The sequence below is a fragment of the Desmodus rotundus genome, chromosome 1 (genome assembly GCF_022682495.2).
Source record: "Desmodus rotundus isolate HL8 chromosome 1, HLdesRot8A.1, whole genome shotgun sequence".
NCBI lineage: Eukaryota > Metazoa > Chordata > Mammalia > Chiroptera > Phyllostomidae > Desmodus > Desmodus rotundus.
Window position 1 is genome coordinate 10698375 of NC_071387.1, and position 16678 is coordinate 10715052.

Here is a 16678-nt window from a genome sequence, read left to right on the forward strand (position 1 = left end):
AGGGCTTGGTGATGATGAACTCCTTTAACTTTACCTTCTCTGGGAAGCATTTTATCTGCCCTTCCATTCTAGAAGGTAACTTTGCTGCATAGAGTTATCTTGGATGTAGGTCCTTGCCTTTCATGATTTTGAATACTTCTTTCCAACCCCTTCTTGCCTGCAAGGTTTCTTTGGAGAAATGAGGTGATAGTTTTATGGGAACTGCTTTGTAGGTAACTGTCTCCTTTTCTCTTGCTGCTTTTAAGATTCTCTCCTTATCTTTCACCTTGGGTAATGTAATTATGATGTGCCTTGGTGTGTTCCTCCTTGGGTCCAACTTGTTTGGGATTCTCTGAGCTTCCTGGTCTTACGTGTCTATTTCCTTCACCAGACTGGGAAAGTTTTCCTTCATTACTTTTTCAAATAAGTTTTCAATTTCTTGCTCTTCCTCTTCTCCTTCTGGTACCCTTACGATTCAGATGTTGGAATGTTTAAAGTTGTCCCAGAGTTTGCTAAGCTTCTCCTCATTTTTTTGAATTCTTGTTTATTAATTCTATTCCAGTTGAATGTTTATTTCTTCCTTCTGTTCCAAATTGTTGATTTGATTCCTGGTTTCCTTCCCTTTACTGTTGGTTCCTGTACATTTTCCTGTATTTCACTTTGCATAGCCTTCACTTTTTCCTCTATTTTGCAATCATACTCAACCATTTCTGTGAGCATCCTGATTACCAGTGTTTTGAATTCTGCACATGATTGGTTGGCTATCTCTTCATTGCTTAGTTCCTTTTTTTTTGGAGTTTTGATCTGTTCTTTCATTTGGGCCATATTTCTTTGTCCTAGCTTGCCTGTTACTAGTAAGGGGTGGAGCCTTAGGTATTGCCAGGGTGGGGCAACCCACATTGCTGCATTGTGGTGCTGTATGTGGGGGAGGGGTCAGAGAGGGAACAATGCCACTTGCTCGGCTCTTGCCCTGCTCTCAGTCACTTCCCCTGCTACCCACAAGTGAATTGGGCCCTTCTGATGCTGATTCCTGGGTGGGTGGGTTTGTGTCTATTCCAGGACCCTGTAGGTCCCTCCAACAGACTCTCCTGTGGGACTGGGAGTTTCTCTCACCACTGCAACACCCCCAGATTTTTATAGCCAGAGGTTTGGAGGCTTTGTTTTTCCTGCTGGAACCCTGGTTTGCGTGGTCTGTCTCACTCCCCAGTTGTTCCTCCCGGTTTATCTGCATGCTAATGTGGGACCGCCCAGTCCAGTAGCTGCTGCCTCACCTGCCCTGGTCAGCCATCTGCCTCCTTGCCACGTGTCCTCTCCACCTGGACTTCCCGTCTCCACAACTCTGGATGAGTGTTTCTTCTTTAGCTCCTTAGTTGTCGGACTTCCATACAGTTTGATTTTATGGCAGTTCTGGTTGTTTTTTGTTTTTAAATTGGTTGTTGTCCTTCTTTTGGTTGTGCGAGGAGGCAAAGTATATCTACCTACGCCTCTGTCTTCCAAGTGTCTCAGAATTAGTTGTTTTTAATAATGGCAGAAGCATTCATTAACTCACCACCCAAAACAAAAACTTGAACTTGACAGTAACTCACATATAACACGTGGCTCTTCTCAACACCAGCCCATTCCCCACCCCTCCCCACCCAGGGACCTCTCCTCTGCATCCTGTGCTCATCGGTCCCTAAATAGGCTCACCTTCCTCTCTATTAGAATGCCAGTGACTATTCAGGAACTTGATGGAATTTAGTAACATGCAATCTCAGTCTCCAGCAGGCCAATGTAATTGTCATTGAAAAAAACTAAAGATTTCAGTTTCCAATGTTAGAATTTCTGGGAGAACAGAGGAATCCAAATGAGGGTGTTATCTGCAAAGCGGGGGTGTGGTGGCCCTCTCGTTGCCCAGCAGCAGATGAAGAAACAAATTTGTCAGTGCAGGTGAAGTCATTTCATGTAAACTGCACTCACAGACCCCTCCTCCTCCTCTTTGAGACTCTGCTCTCAACTCTTCCCGGAGTGGAATTTCATTTCTCTGTGATGAGACACCAGGGCGGACTCAAGAGTAGGCCATACATTTTAAAGGAGGTATGGCTGGTGTCATCTTTGAGAGACAAATACCTCGCTAGCAAAGGGGACACTAGAGCCCAGCACCTGGGGCATCTCACCCATTCAACACACGACAGGTGTCTCAGGGCTTCTGACCCTGAATAGCTTTGTTCACTTTGCAGCCGGACGTGTTGCTGTTTTGAGATGTCTGCTAACGGTCCCTCCCCGGGGCAAGGGAAACACGATGGTCAAGCAATAAAACATGGACCGTAGAGTTTTCCCCACACCGCCTCCTTCTCCGCTCGTGCAAGCATAGGCGTGCCACACACATGTGCGTGTGCAGCACATGTGAGCACACACCCCTTGTTTACAGAGCGAAATCTAGGGGTGACATGGGTTAATGCTGATATACGCTACAGACCCTGACCAAAGTAAGAAATACTGCTTCCACTGCTTGGAGAACACCTGAGCCATGCAGCCTCCTTCCTGGGGCTGCCTTGGTTTGACTGGCAATCTAACCAAAGCCCGCGGCTCTGGGAGCAGCCAAACCTGCCTCCGAATCTGGGCCCGCTGACTCGCTAGCTGTGTAGCTTCTGCAAGTTACGTACCTTCCTCTGTGCCTCATGCTCATATTCTGCAAAGTGGAGATGATAATGATGCCACCTTACGAAGTCACTGCCACGGATGAAGCGGGACAAGCCCAGAGGCACTCCGAGCAGGGTCCCCCGGGGGATGCCCAGGAAGCGGGGCCACTACTGTTGTCACTCTCACGGCACCCCCATCTCAGGAGGTACGTCCTCACACCTACTCACGCCAGGTGCTTGGAGGTGCTGGGAACAGAAAAGGAGTGCCTGCCTCAAGACACTCACAGCATGGGAGAGGGATGGGACAGGGGTGACAGACATTCCCGCGGTGCCCAATGGTGCCAGGCCCTCCTCTCCTCTCCCCCAAGACTGCCCTCGCCCGCCTTGGCCAGGACTGTTGCTGTGCACAGCCTGGTGCCTGGCCTCCCCTTTGTCCTACACCACACTGTTTGGCTGGGAAGAGGACCCCTGGGTCCTGAGAGGCCCCCAAAGGCAGGGATGGCAGTAGGAAATACACCAGCACGGAGGCCTTGGGGCTGTGGACCTGAACAGCCAGGACCAGTCTCTCTCACATCTGCCCTGTGGTGGTCTCAGGTGACCAGCCCTCACCATCCCTCCGTGTGTCTGCTCTCACAATGGTGGGCACTGGCTGGCTGCTCTGGAATGGCCATGGCTGCCTGCAGCCCTCCCTCGGCATCACCTCTCAACTCAGAGCAAACCATCAGCAGTCTGTCAGTCGCTGGCCTCACGACTCCAACTCAGGGAGAGCACCTGAATGAGTGGGGCCTTGTGGACATCCGGCCCATCACTAGCCCGCCACACACTCGCTCCAGCCAAGTAGCCCGCTACCATGGAAGTTCTCTACCGCGGGTGCTTGGCTGTGCAGAAAACCCACTCCCCCTGCACACATTGCCCAGGCTTCTCCTCCATAAGCCTCCCTCGGCCCTCAGGCTGGGCCAGGTACACCTTCCCACACGCTCCAACAGCACCCAGCCTTCCTCATTGGCCACATGCATCACATGTTCACTAGACACTGGAATGAGTATGGTATCTACCCCTTAAGCTGGACTCTTAGGCAGATCTATTCCCTCCTTAAGGAAGCCTGGCACTGTGGTTGGCACACAGTAGGTGCGTGGCAAACCCAAGACCCTGATAATCAGCTGATCCTGTGGGTGTCTGAGTTCTATTACTGTCTCTTCCCAAGTTTCCTCGGTGGACTCCAGATCCGATCCTGCCTTCTAAATTTTCATCAGCAGGAATGAGCCCCTCCGAAATGTATTTGGCTAACAAGATACTTATTTTTACTTGGAATGTTTAGCACAGCCTCGCTGATACATATACATGGACAGCCCCCTCCCTCTGAAACACGGGGGCCGCGGATAACGAGGCAGGTTGCACGCAGCACCTCGCACAACGTGTCTGGCACAAGCGACATTCTCCAGCCCTGAAATCATCTTGGAGTCAGATGGGCCTCTCTGGATGCATGCCTTACACGCTTACCAAACAGTCGGAGTCAGAATTATTTTTAATAAAAGCAAGTGAGCCAACAGAAACGCCAGTTCCCTCTCCCTCACACAGACACTTCTCTTTGGGGTGTTACGGGCAGGCTGCGCTTTCTGTGATTACGCTTCCCCTTGGTGAGGGCCGCCGGGAGCCCTGTGTTCACACCCCAGCCCCTTCGTCAGGCTGGCACCTGTCCTCATCATCCTCTCCGTCAGCTCCAGGTTGCAGGGTCCAGCATCCCCACCCATTGTCTGGCTGACAAAAGGAAAACAGCAGAATGGTTTTTTATGCAGCCGTCCCCTTTTCTCCTGCTTGTTGCTTGCCCTCCCCGGATCTTGCAGGAGAAGCAGCGTCAACATGGAGCATTATGGGGAAAGCATGAGCAACAGAGGCAGACAGGCGGGTTCAAGACCCTGCACTTCCCTCCGGGAACCCCAAGAGGGGACACTTCATGTCTGGGAGCTGCAGTTTCTCTTAAAGCAGGGCAGGAGACACCCACCTTGCCTAGTGAGGATTTAGTAAGGAAGTAAACAGGAGTTCTTTTCTTCGTTTTAACCACCATCATCGTTCCTGTCACGTGTATATGGTTTACAGACTACAAAACAGTTTCCAGTCCACTTGTTCATATCCCGGTGAGCTCGGTCTTACTCCCAGGACTCCGTGTCGGGAGGAGGAGACCAGGTAAAGAGGGAGTCGGGCAGAGCAGTAACCCGGTCCTCAACCTTGGTCTTGTGCTGCTTTGGGAAGTGACAACGGTCACAAGTTCCTGAAGATGGAAGGACCATGCTAGTCCTAAGTGTCCCCTGGCCCAAGAGTCCAATTCAGTGGTTGAGGCTTCCCTGAGGGTTGGGCGGGTGTCTGGTATCTCTGAATAGTCCTTTGGGTGGATGTGCCCGTTTGTTAATCCATTCACCTGCTAAGGACATCTTGTTTGCCTCTGAATTTGGGCGACTATGAATAGAGCTGCTGTACACTATAGTTTGCAGGGGGTTTGTGAACATAAGTTTCCAATGCAAGTGGGCAAATGCCTGGAAACATGATAGCTGGATTGTATGTGAAAACTGTGTTTAGCCGTGGCCAGGAGGCTCAGTTGGTTGGAGCATCAACCGTACACCAAAAGGTTGCGGGTTCAATCCCCGGTCAAATGTGTCTGGGAATTAACTGATTGCTGTTTTTCTCTCTCTTTCTCTCTGTCCCCCCTCTACCCTCACCCCTCCGTGTCCCAGTCCCTAATATCAATAAACATGCCCTCGGGTGAGGATTGTTTTTAAAACTGTGTTTAGATTTTTGGGAAATTTCTAGTCTTCACAGTGGCCTTACCGTTTCAGATTTCCGTCTGAAGTCAGTGAGAGTGCCCATTCCTCCACGTGCTGTGAGCATTGCCAGCGCCCTGATTTGGCCAGTCTTGACAGGCGTATGGTGTGTCGTGAATGCTCCTTGTCGAGGAGAGGAGCCCCCTCTGTTCCCAGTTTGCTGAGAGGTGTTGTTGGTGGTGCAGCTGTGGTTGTTGTGAATGGGTGTTGGATCTTGTCAGATGGTTTTCCTGCATCTGTGGATGTGGTCATATGCTTGTTCTTCAACCTCTTGTTGTGAAAGATTTCATTGTTTGATTTTTGCGTGTTGAAGCAGCCTTGCTATACCTACAGCAAATCCCACTGGTCATGGCGCAGAATTCTTCTTATGCATTGTTGGATCGATTTGGTAACATTTTGTTGAAGGTTTCTGCATCTATGTTTATGAGAGATACTGGTCTGTAGTTTTCCTTTCTAGAAGTGCCATGATCTGGCTCTGGTATTAGGGTAATGCTGGCCTCGTGAAATGAAGTAGGATGTGTTCCCCTCTGCTTTGTGTCTGGAAGAGATTATAAAGAATTTCTATCGTTTCTTTCTTACATGTTTGGTAGAATTTATCAGTGAAACCATCAGGGCCTGGTGCTTTCTTTTTTAGAAGGTTATTAATTGTTAATTCAGTTTCTTTAATACATACATAAGCCTGTTTAGATTATCTGTTTCTCCTTGTGTGAGTTTCAGTAAATTGCATCTTTCAAAACATTGGTCTATTTCATATAAGTTACCAAATTTGTGGGCATAGAGCTATTCACAATACTCCCTTAATATCCTTTTAATGTTCATAGGATCAGTAGTGATGATCTCTCTTTTATTTCTGGTATTAGTAATTTTAAGTTACAAATTAGTAGTCTAGCAATCTCCTCTCTTTATTTCTTGGTTAGCCTGCCTAGGGGTTTACCAATTTTATTGATCTTTTCACACAATCACCTTTTGATTTAATTAGTTTTCTCTATTGAGTTCCTATTTTAATGTCATTGATTTGTGCTCTAATTTTTATTATTTCTTTTCTTTTGCCCACGTTGAACTTAATTTGCTCTTCTTTCTCTAGTTTCCTAAGGCGGAAGCTCAGATGATTTTAGGTCCTTTATCTTGTCCCGTGGTAGAGATTCCCTCTACGCGCTGCGTCCCACAGAGTTCAGTAAGTTCTGTTTTTAGATTTAGTTAAAGTATTTTAAAATTTCTCTTGAGACTTACCCTTTGATCCGTATGTTGTTTAGACCTGTGCTATTTAATCTCCAAATAGTTGGGGACCTTCCAGCTCTCTTTCAGTTGTGAAGCTCTAGTTTAATTCCACTGTGGTCAGAGAACAAACTTCGTATGAATTATATTCTGTTACATTTGTTAAGGTGTGTTTTCTGGCCCAGAAGGTAGTCTGTCTTGTCACTTAGATCCAGTCGATGGATGGTGCTGTTCAGTTCGACTATCCCCTTACCAGTTTTCTGCCTGCTGGATCTGTCACTTCCTGATAGAAGGGGGTTGAAATCTCCAGCTCTGAGAGTGGATTTGTCTGTTTCCTCGTGCAGTTCTATCAGCTTTACCTTACGTATGTTGACCCTCTGTTTTCGGCTATATATCTGTTATAAAGATTGTGACATCTTCTCAGAGAATTGACCCTTTGTTATTATGTGATGCCCGCTTTTATCCCCGATGGTTTTCCTTGTTCTGAAGTCTGCTTTGCCTGAAATGAATAGAGCAACTTTGGCTGAGGTTAGCGTGACCTTTCTCCATCTCTTTACTTTTTATTTCTATGTCTGTCTTTAAAGTAGGTTTCTTATAAACAACATAGAATTGGGTTTTGGTTTTTTATCCACTCCAATGGAAAAAAAAAAAAACCAGTTTCTTTTAATTGATATATTTAAACCACTCCCCTTTAAGGTAGTTAATGATATAGTTGGGTTAATATCTACCATGTTTACAACTGCTTTCTATTTGTTGTACTTGTCCATTTTTTTTTTTCATCTTCCCCTCTTTTCTGCCATCTCTGGTTTTAACTGAGCATTTTATATGATTCCATTTTTCTTGTCTTTTAACATATCAGTTATATATATTTTTAAATTCAGCTGTTGTCCTAGAGTTTACAGTGTACTCTTCCAGCTAATAAGTTCATTTTCAAATAACACTGTGCCATTTCACAGACAGCACAGGGACCTTAAGGATATTCCCATTTGCCCCTAGTGACATTGCTATCACTCATTCCCTTATTCCTAACATAGCATCACCCAGTACATTGTTGCTCCTATTACTTTAAACAGTAATCTATTGAATCAATCAAGAATAAGAAAAACTAAAAGATTTTATTTTGCCTTCATTCATTCCTCCTTTGGGCTCTGTCATTAATTTGGAAACTTCTCCTGTCTTCTTCCGGGCTTCCCGTCATGTGTATATGCCACCTTTTTTAAATGTCCCACCGCTCCTGGGCATTCTCCTTTTTTTTGCATTCTTTTTTCTCTTTGCAGTTTAGTTTGTGCTGTTTCTATTAACATAGCTTCAGGCTGACTGATTCTCTCTTTGGCCATGTCCAGCCTACTGACAAGTCTATTGAGGGTATTCCTCGTTGTTGTTACAGGGTTTTTATTTCCAGCATTTGCCTTGGATCCTTTCTTAGCATTTCCATTTCTTTCCTTAAATTACCCATCTGTTCCTGAATAGTGCCTACTTTCTCCATTACAGCCCTTATCCTATTAATTATCTTTATTTTGAATTCCTCATCAGATAATGTTCTAACATCCGTGTCACATCTGAGCCCAGTTCTGTTGCTTCCATTGCTATGTTCAGACCGTGTTTATTCTTGCCTTTTAGCAGGCCTTGTGATTTTTTTGTTGAAGGCTGGATGTGATATATCTGGTACTAACTAGAAATTAAGGTAATCAGGCTTTTAATGTGAGGCTTTATGTTAACCGGGTCCAGAGCTGGACTCTACTTAATGCTTGCTGCAGCCGTAGGCACCAGAGCCTTTAGTTTCCTTGGTTTATGTTCTTCCCCTGTTGTCTTCAGGTTTCCCTGAAACCTCCTTAAATAGAGTCTTTGTCCTGCAGCCCACTGAGGTGCAGTCCTCCGCTGTTGCATCGGAGCCCTGTTGGTGCGGTGCGAGGTGCTGGGCAGAGAGTGCACTCTGTAACCCTGCAGCCAAGCCACAGGTTCTCAGTAAGCCTCATCCCTGGACCGCAGCTTCCAGAAGGGTTTCTGATCTAAAACTCTTTGTCTTTAAATTCCAGTGGCCTGTGAGAAACTGCACCAATCACAGGCATTCCAGCAATGTTTACTCTGTAGGCCCTTTCAGAGACTCCCCACGGAGTTCCTGGTGAAATATGGGCTTGGTCACTTAACCTGAGAGTGCAGGGAGAACCTCGTGAGCCATCTGATCAGCTCTCTGTCTCTAGTCAAGAAAATGGCCAGGCCCTGACCGGGGGCTTGGTTGGTTGAAGCATCATCCTGTATGCCAAAACGTTGCAGGTTTGATCTCCAGTTGGGGGGCACATGGGAGGCAACCCAACTGATATTTCTCTCTCACATCGATGTTTCTCTCTCTCTCTCTTTCCCTTCCTTTCTCTCTAAAATCAATAAGCATATTCTCAGTTGAGGATTTTAAAAAATTGGTCAATTTAGCTGAGACAGAGCCTTACACAGCCCGTAGCTCACCATCTCTCACGTGGGGCCAACTCCAGTATTCAGTGGTAGCATTCTCCAATGTGTGCTCATCTTACTGCCATAGAAGTGCGATGTTTAAAACCAGAAAGGCCTCAGAGATCATCTGTTCCATTGCCCATGCTTTGCAAACGAGGGACTCTGAGGCCCTGGTGACTTAAGGGAAGAACCACCTGCTGGTTCTTGTGTTGGCTTTCTACCTTCCCACCCTGCTCTTTCTCCTAGGTCTTTCTAGGGAGTACATCACACATTTCTTTTCGAGAGAGTCAATCAGTCTGTGATGAAACCTACACTCTGCCCATCCTTGGCCACACGGAGAGGAGAGAAGCCAGGGTCATGCGCTTGGGGTACCCTGCATCCCCCTGGAAGACGTGGGACACTTCCAGTGGTCAGGAGTCCTTGACCTCCATGTATTCCCTGAGGTCCAGATAAACCAGTAATTCTCAGCTGGGCCTAATTTTGCCCCAACCTCACCCCCAGGAACATTTAGCCACGTCTGGAGACATCCTTGGCTGTCACAGCTGGGAAAGGAGGTTGCCATGGGGATCTAGTGAGCAGAGGCCTGGCATGCCTGGGGCAGACCCCACAACAAAGAATTATCTGGCCTGAAGTCTGAAAGGGAAACCCTGAGATAGAGCACATCCCTTCAGGGTCTGCACAATAGCTCCGTGTGTACTTGAAATAGCCGTATTTCCCCTTTGCTTCCCTAAAAGACAGCTCCCAGGGCTGTGGGAGCAGCTCCCCAGGCCCACCACAGTCACACACTGCAGCCACCCCCCAGCTCAGGGTACAGGAAAGCGGCCTGCAGGGAAGGGGAGTGCACCTGAACCATTCCGTGAGACCTTAGGTGACTGAGGTGTTTTCTTCGTGGTAGCAGGTGGGTGTCTCTGCCCACACTTCCCCACTGATCGCGTCTTGAAGGAAGCAGCAGGCCTTATGTAAGCGCAGCCTCACATAACCTTCTGTCACTTTGGCACTCCACAGCCTGGGACACCCCCTCCCTCCTGAAGTCTCAAGGGAACGTGGTTCTGTTCTGAACAGGCCCTGCAGGGTCTGCTTGTCACCTGCAAAATAAAATCTGAGCTCTTCAGCCTTTGAGATTGACCTGGCCAGCCTCTTCTCCATCCTCTGCAACCTCTGGCCTCACCCCACACCCCCAGTCTCCTCCCACTCACCTTGTGTGGCAGCCATAGGGCTCCCCTGGGCCAGGTCATCTTGATTCCATGTGTCCTCTGGGCAGGTGTATCCCCCTGCCCACAATGCATTTCCCCGTCCTGACTGCCCGGACAGTGCCCTCATGGGTGACCTCCTTTGTGAGGCTGCCTGGCCCCTCTCACTGCTTTCCTGACAGTCAGCCATGCCCTCCTCTTGCTCTGTTGGTTCTTGGCACCCTGGCAGTAGGCCCTGCCTTGTGGGATCACAAGTGTTTGCATAAGTCTGATCCCCTCCACACCTGTCCTCAGTGGATGCTGAGCATCTTGTTGCTCGTGCCTGATTGATATCTGGGGTCCAGGCCCTACCAGCACCGTGAAAGCTTTACTGAATGAATGCATATTGAGTAAGTGAGTAAACAAATAGAGGGAGGGATGGGATCTTATTGGGCTTCTTATTCTCAGCATGGCTATTTCCTGGACCCCTAATGGTTCCCTGTTGCTCACCTGGTTAACTGAGATGCAGGTCACATGACCTCAGTTCTGCCTCTTCTTCTGCCATCAATGCTGTATGAACTTGAACAAGTTATTTGCCCTCCACACTCAGTGCACCCGTGGTAACCAGCTGTGACACCGTAGAGTGTTCCATGTGCAGTCCCCAGAAGAGGAGGTAATAGAATCTAACCAAGCCCAGGACTCTCCCTAATGCTGCGTCTGCAGTGGCCCCCACTGGCCCCCAGACAGCCCTGCTCCTGAATGTGAGTTCAGTGAAAGGAACATTTTCCTGCACTAATAAAATTACCTTCACTAAAGAAGGCAATTTGCATGTTAATGTTTTGGGTAATTCTGTGCAGCTCCAATGCCCTCAGGGCTGTAATTTCTCGCTGACAAAGTGACAAAAATAAACTCCGGCATAAAAGAGCATTTCTCTTCTCTCTCATTTGTACTCCAAAGTGACATTCTTAATGTAAGTCAAGTTGAAACCCACTTCTCTGTCTAATTTTTGACACTGATCTGCCTCCTGTCACCTCTCCAAGTGGCAGGCCTGTCCCTCAGAGCTCCTCAAAGGGGTCTCTCCTTGAGGACAGGGCTCCATCCTCTAGGAGTGGGGGCACCCCACCCCCAGTCTCCTGACTCAGTCTTCTGTAAACTCCAGCAAGCCCAGCCAGTTCCCCGGAGGGCAAGCACAGGAAGCAGGACGTCTGCCTTTGGTGGTGAGTCAGGGTGGTCTCACTGCCCAGGGCTGCCTGGGAAACAAAGAGCAGCTACAGTGGATAGAGATGCTGAGCCCCTGCCTCCCAGCAGCTGACTGTTTATCCACCGGGCTCAGCCCCTCTGATGACTTAAAGACAATAAAGAAAGGAGGTCACATATACAGGGCATCTTCCAGGTACCAGATACCAGGTGGGGCCCCTTTACATCTATGTTCTCATTGGACCCTCCCTCACCTTCCCCCTCCTGGACAGAGCCAGGCGGGGTCCATACGAGCTGAGGCTCCCAAAATGAGCCAAGGTTCCCTAGCAGATCCTGGATTTGAACTCAGGCATCTATGATGCAAAGCCTGGGTTCTTTCTACCCTAAGTGCATACTCACAAAATCAGTCGATGACCCAAGCAGGGAAGGGAAGAGAGAATTGACATTTATCAAACACCTACCATGTGCCATGTGCTACGTCTATCGATTTCATTCCGTCAGCTGGCTGATGTTCAGTGAGAGCCCTCCACATGACAGGCACAAGTAGTGACGGGTATGTGCAGTAACCGAGAGGACACCCAGGCCTCACGGCCCAGGCAGTCTGATTGCAGAGACAGACAGACATTAAACACAGAAACACGAAAATGAAATCTCTAAGTTGTAAGGAGAATAGCAGGGAAGACCTCACTCACGGTAGGAGGTGGGTTGCGGAGATCTGTCTGTGGAAGTGACATTGGAGCTCAGATCTAAGCGCAAACTAGGTGAAGACCCAGGGAAAGAGCACTCCAGCAGAGGGATCAGCTAGTGGCAAGAGCCCCCCGCTGGGAAAGTGTGCAGCGGTTTCTAGGAAATGAAAGGGAGCAGGGGGGTAGCCCACAAGAGAAGGGGGTGTACTGGGATTCAGGGCACTGCCGAAGCAGGCGGGGCTGGGTCTTGCGGTACGCGCAGAGCAGGCTAAGGAACGCAGATTGTGTTCTGAACATTGTTGGGCAGCTTAAAGCAGGAGACTCTGGCTTGATTTGTGTTTCCAAAACGCCCTCCTGGATTCTGTGTTGAGTGGGGCAATGGTGGAGGTAGGGACACCAGTGAGGAGGCTGCAAGGGACCCCAAGGAGCCATGGCCACCAGGCTGGGGAGGGGTGGGTGGTGATGGTGGAGATGAAGAGCAGGGGTGTAAAGTCCTTGGGATGTTGGGGGAGGAGTTTCAAGACGCTCCAGGACTACACTTGAGCAGAGAGAGGGGTGGAGATGTTTATTGAAATGGGTAGGAGTTGAGGAAAAGCAGGATTGGGAGTGGAAGACCAAGAGCTCCATTTCTAACAGGCTCTTTGTGATGCTAATGAGATACCTCAGTGGAAAAAGAAATCAGTCTGGCTTGGAGATAAGGATTGGAGGCATCACTATCTAAAGCCTAGGGAATGAATGACAGGAAGAGGGAGAGGAGAAGCTGGGCCCTGGCTGAGAGCCTTGCAGGACCCCAGGCAAAAAGAAGCCAACAGAGGACAGGAGAGCCTGGGCCAGAAGTTACCAGATAGCTACAAAGAAAAGTAGGAGAGTGGGGTGTCAGAGGAGCAGGAAGAGTGTCTCAAGAAGGGAGGCTTCCATGTTGGCAAAAGCTGCAGAGAGAGCAAGCCAAGAGAAAAGGAAGGGACAGGGCCCAGTCTTTTGGCACAAGCAGTTTCATGGAGAGGCAGGGAACGTCCACCCCGATAAGCAGGAGGAAGGCTGTGGAGACAACATGTGTGCCAGGATCTTTTCGGGAAATTTGGCTGATCAGGGAGCAGTGACCGAATGATGGGGAGATGCCATGTCAAGGCAGCCTCTGAAATAATGCAAGACCCAGGGCTGATAGGCACGATCTGGGAGAAGGGAAGAAACCATGAGCTGGGGGCATCAGGCACTGAGGCCAGACCACCTGCCTTTCCTGCCTTAGGTGCTCTGTAAGCCTTCCTGCCTCCCGCAGGCAGCTCTGGGCTTCTTCCTCTGTGTTCTAACACTCTCCACTGAGGAGGGGGGGGCTTCCACAGCCCTCTCTCCCCTACCCTTATCCCTCTCCCCTCCTTAGAAGGGTCTACACATCCCTGCATCCACCTGATGGGTGATCTGCGAGTGTGTGTGGATTGAATCGAGCTGGCCTTACTAATCCCCTAGAGGGAGGCCATTGTAGGGAAGAAGAGTTAGATTTGTGATACGGGGAAAGTGGGGCCAGTGGGGAGGCTTTGCACTTGTCAGCTTGAAAGCAGAGAGCACACAGTGAGAAGGGGCCTCCTGGGGAGGTGATAAGCACCACCCACCTGGAGATGGCCCAGCGTGGGCCAGGTGGCTGTGGTCTGCAATGTCAGGGAGGGCAGCCATGGCTCCAGATCTCACAGGGGAGCTACAGGGGGCTGGACAAACATACTAGAAACAATTTTGCTAACTCATGACTTACAGTTTCTTTCCTGACTCTCTGAGGAAGCCTGATGCTGGGTTCAAATCCCAGCATTGCCTCCAGTCTGGGGGACTCTGGGTGAATGTCTTTACCTCCCTGTACCCCAGAAGCCTTCAGCGCCCAACCAACAAACAAAAAACCCAAGACAAAAGCAGAGTTTCGCTATGTCATTAAACAGCGTGCAGTGGGGGTGGGGGGGTCATAAATGCACCGACCCCCCAGAGGTTTACCTGAGATGCCTGTGGTGCGCCTGCTGCAGTGCCACATGTGCGTGCTGTTTGTATCCTGTAAGGGTCTGCATTGCATAATCTTCCAAGTCCTTTCCGAGCCAGCGGTTTGACCACTTGCTGAGGAGTGGGTGTTGAGCTGCAGAAAGCCCCACTGGAGCCATTAACCCCACGAGAAATGTCTGGAATGGCTCGAAGGAGTTGCGGGAAGTGGTGACCAGTCCTTCCCCTGTCTGCCCAGACCACGGTTCAGGAACCTGGGTCCGTGCCATGGCAGAACGAGGGGTCACACTAGATGGGACTGGAGGGGGACCTCTGGGGCACTCTGGTGGCCCACAGTACGACCTGTGATTAATGAAGTAGTGGAATCTCTGCCTCGTCTTTGACTGTTGGTTGCTTGGGTGCTGTAGGCTTCTAGGGGTAATGATTTTCCTGCAAAGTCGATTTATGGTTCCTTCCTGACCCTTGTTAATTTTTCTCTCTAGCCAGGGACAAAGGTGACAGTGACGTGTCGCCATGATGCTTGAACACAGTGGCGGCACGTGTGCGGCTCCCGTCCCCGAGCTCTCTCTCCCTTTCTCTCCTGAAAGGTGGGCCTTGAGGAGGCATTCGCCTCGTGTGGGGAGCTGCCATGTGGAGCAGTGGTGGGTGTCCCAGAGCACCACCGCTGTCCAACAGCGCGATATTGGGTGAGGGATGTGCGACCTTGGACCAGGCCTCCCCAGGTCGCTGTGAGACTAAATGAGTGTGCACAGGGAAAATGCACCATATGAGTCCCGGCGGGCAGAGCACCTTCAACAAATGTGGTGTGTGACTTTAGTTACTACCATTTTTAAAACATTGAGAAGCTGCTGTAATTCTCAGTACTTCTGGAATCCTGCAGAATGGCCCGGCCTGCCGCACATTTTATAGGAGGTGAGGAGGAAGGTGACTGGCTCAAAGCCACCCAGTGCCCAGGGCCAAAGACCTTCTGACCTCCCTGCACGGGGTTCCCCCCGCCGAGATCCCAGTCAGTGGGCTCATGGGTCCCGTAAACTCTTGCCGAGGGCCCGTGCCGTGAGAGCTGGGGTGGGGGCAAAGGCCCCTGGCCTCACGAGGACAGCCTGGGGTAGGGACAAGTAGTCAGCAACCTGCAAGAGAAGAAGAAATGAAACCAATGTTAGGACAGCTCTATGGTTCCAGGGAGGGGAGAGTGCACAAGCGAAGTGGGGGACACGGGAGGTGTCACCACTGCCACTTGGAAGCACATATTGGGCTTTTCGGGGTGGTGCCTTATGAAAGCCATGAGGGCAGACAGCATGGACCCCACTTCACAGATGGAGAAACAGAAGGCTGGAGGGGCGAAAGGACTTGCTGAGGACCAGACAGCTGGCAGGCAGTAGGGTTGGGACCCAGCCCCACCCATCTGACTTCCAGTCACCATCCCACAGGCCCAAATGCCATCCCGTGGGAAAGCCCAGGCTTGATGCCCTGGAATGGAGACCTTGGAGATGCCAGCCACTGGCCTGGAGAGACCGTCGTAATGTCTGGGGTACCATGGGGCAGCAGACAGGGAGCCAGGCTGCGCGGCTCCCGAGGGGTGGAAAGCAGGCTGAGACTCTGGTGATTAACCACCTGGAGCTGATGCGGACTCGACAGATAGCTCTTGTGGGGAGCATTCCACCACGCGGAGAGGAGTCACTAAGCTAATTCTAGTCAAGATCATTCAACTTTATTTCCCACCGATGATTCCAAACAGAGGCTTGTATCCTTACACATTTAGGGTTGTGCTGTGAGACAGAAACATCTATTCCGTGTGAGTAATAAGAAAGAGATTTAAGGGTTGGGGAGAGAGAAGGAACTCGAAAGGGCTGTCCTAACCCAGCACACCAGCACCTTGAACTAGCTAGTTCAAGTGCTAGCAAGTGCTAGCAAGAAGCTTGGGGATATTCGAGAGGAAAAGAAATATCCCTGTTCAGTCTGGGGTAATATCCTTGGCTGTCAACAATGATTTAATTGTATCACATACGCAAATGCACTCTGTTAACTGTGAAATAATACATAAATGTCAGCTGTTAAGAAAGGGCATGCTGTGGGAAAAAGGACACGGGTCTGAGAGGAAGATGGGCATGCATTTAAATGCCACCCCATCCACTGAGGGGCGCCTAGATGGGCTGCACGGCCTCTTGGGGTCTGTGTTCCTCATCTGTAAATGGGGGATACTGGTAATAGCCTCCTCTTCTGCATGTGGCTCTGAGAGCCAGAGGAGAAACAGATATTCTTTATAAATTGGCAAGAGCTGTACACACGCAGGTATTATCTTTGTTTCCATCCTCAAGCCCCAAAACAGATGATGGGATTATTGGAGGGCAGCCACCAGGGTTTTCCTGAGTCCCGTGTGCAGGGACCCCTCCCCGGGAGCAGACAAGAGCTGACTCCGAGCCCAGGAGCCCGTGGGCCCACCCTTGCCCCACTGATTGACAGAATGAGGCCGTCATCTGTCAGGGGCCGCATCCCGACATCCGAGCAGCCGTCTCGGGTGAGAGACGTGCATCTGGCTACAACTGGAATGTTTCAAAGCTTGCTTTCTCCAGCAACAT

General features: G+C 49.7%; 1 protein-coding gene across 3 annotated transcripts in view; it reads left to right on the forward strand.

Annotated features, from left to right (window-relative positions):
- Nucleotides 1-16678, forward strand: part of TTLL11 (tubulin tyrosine ligase like 11) — a 188776-nt gene that overhangs the window by 159628 nt on the left and 12470 nt on the right. The window contains exon 9 of one of the 3 annotated variants that reach the window (XM_071221099.1): nt 2199-2301. The exons of the other annotated variants lie outside the window; for them this stretch is intronic. Coding sequence (XP_071077200.1) covers nt 2199-2275 — 77 coding nt within the window. The 3' untranslated portion in view covers nt 2276-2301. Of the gene's footprint in view, nt 1-2198; nt 2302-16678 lie in introns of those variants that run through there. 3 annotated transcript variants of the gene reach the window in all.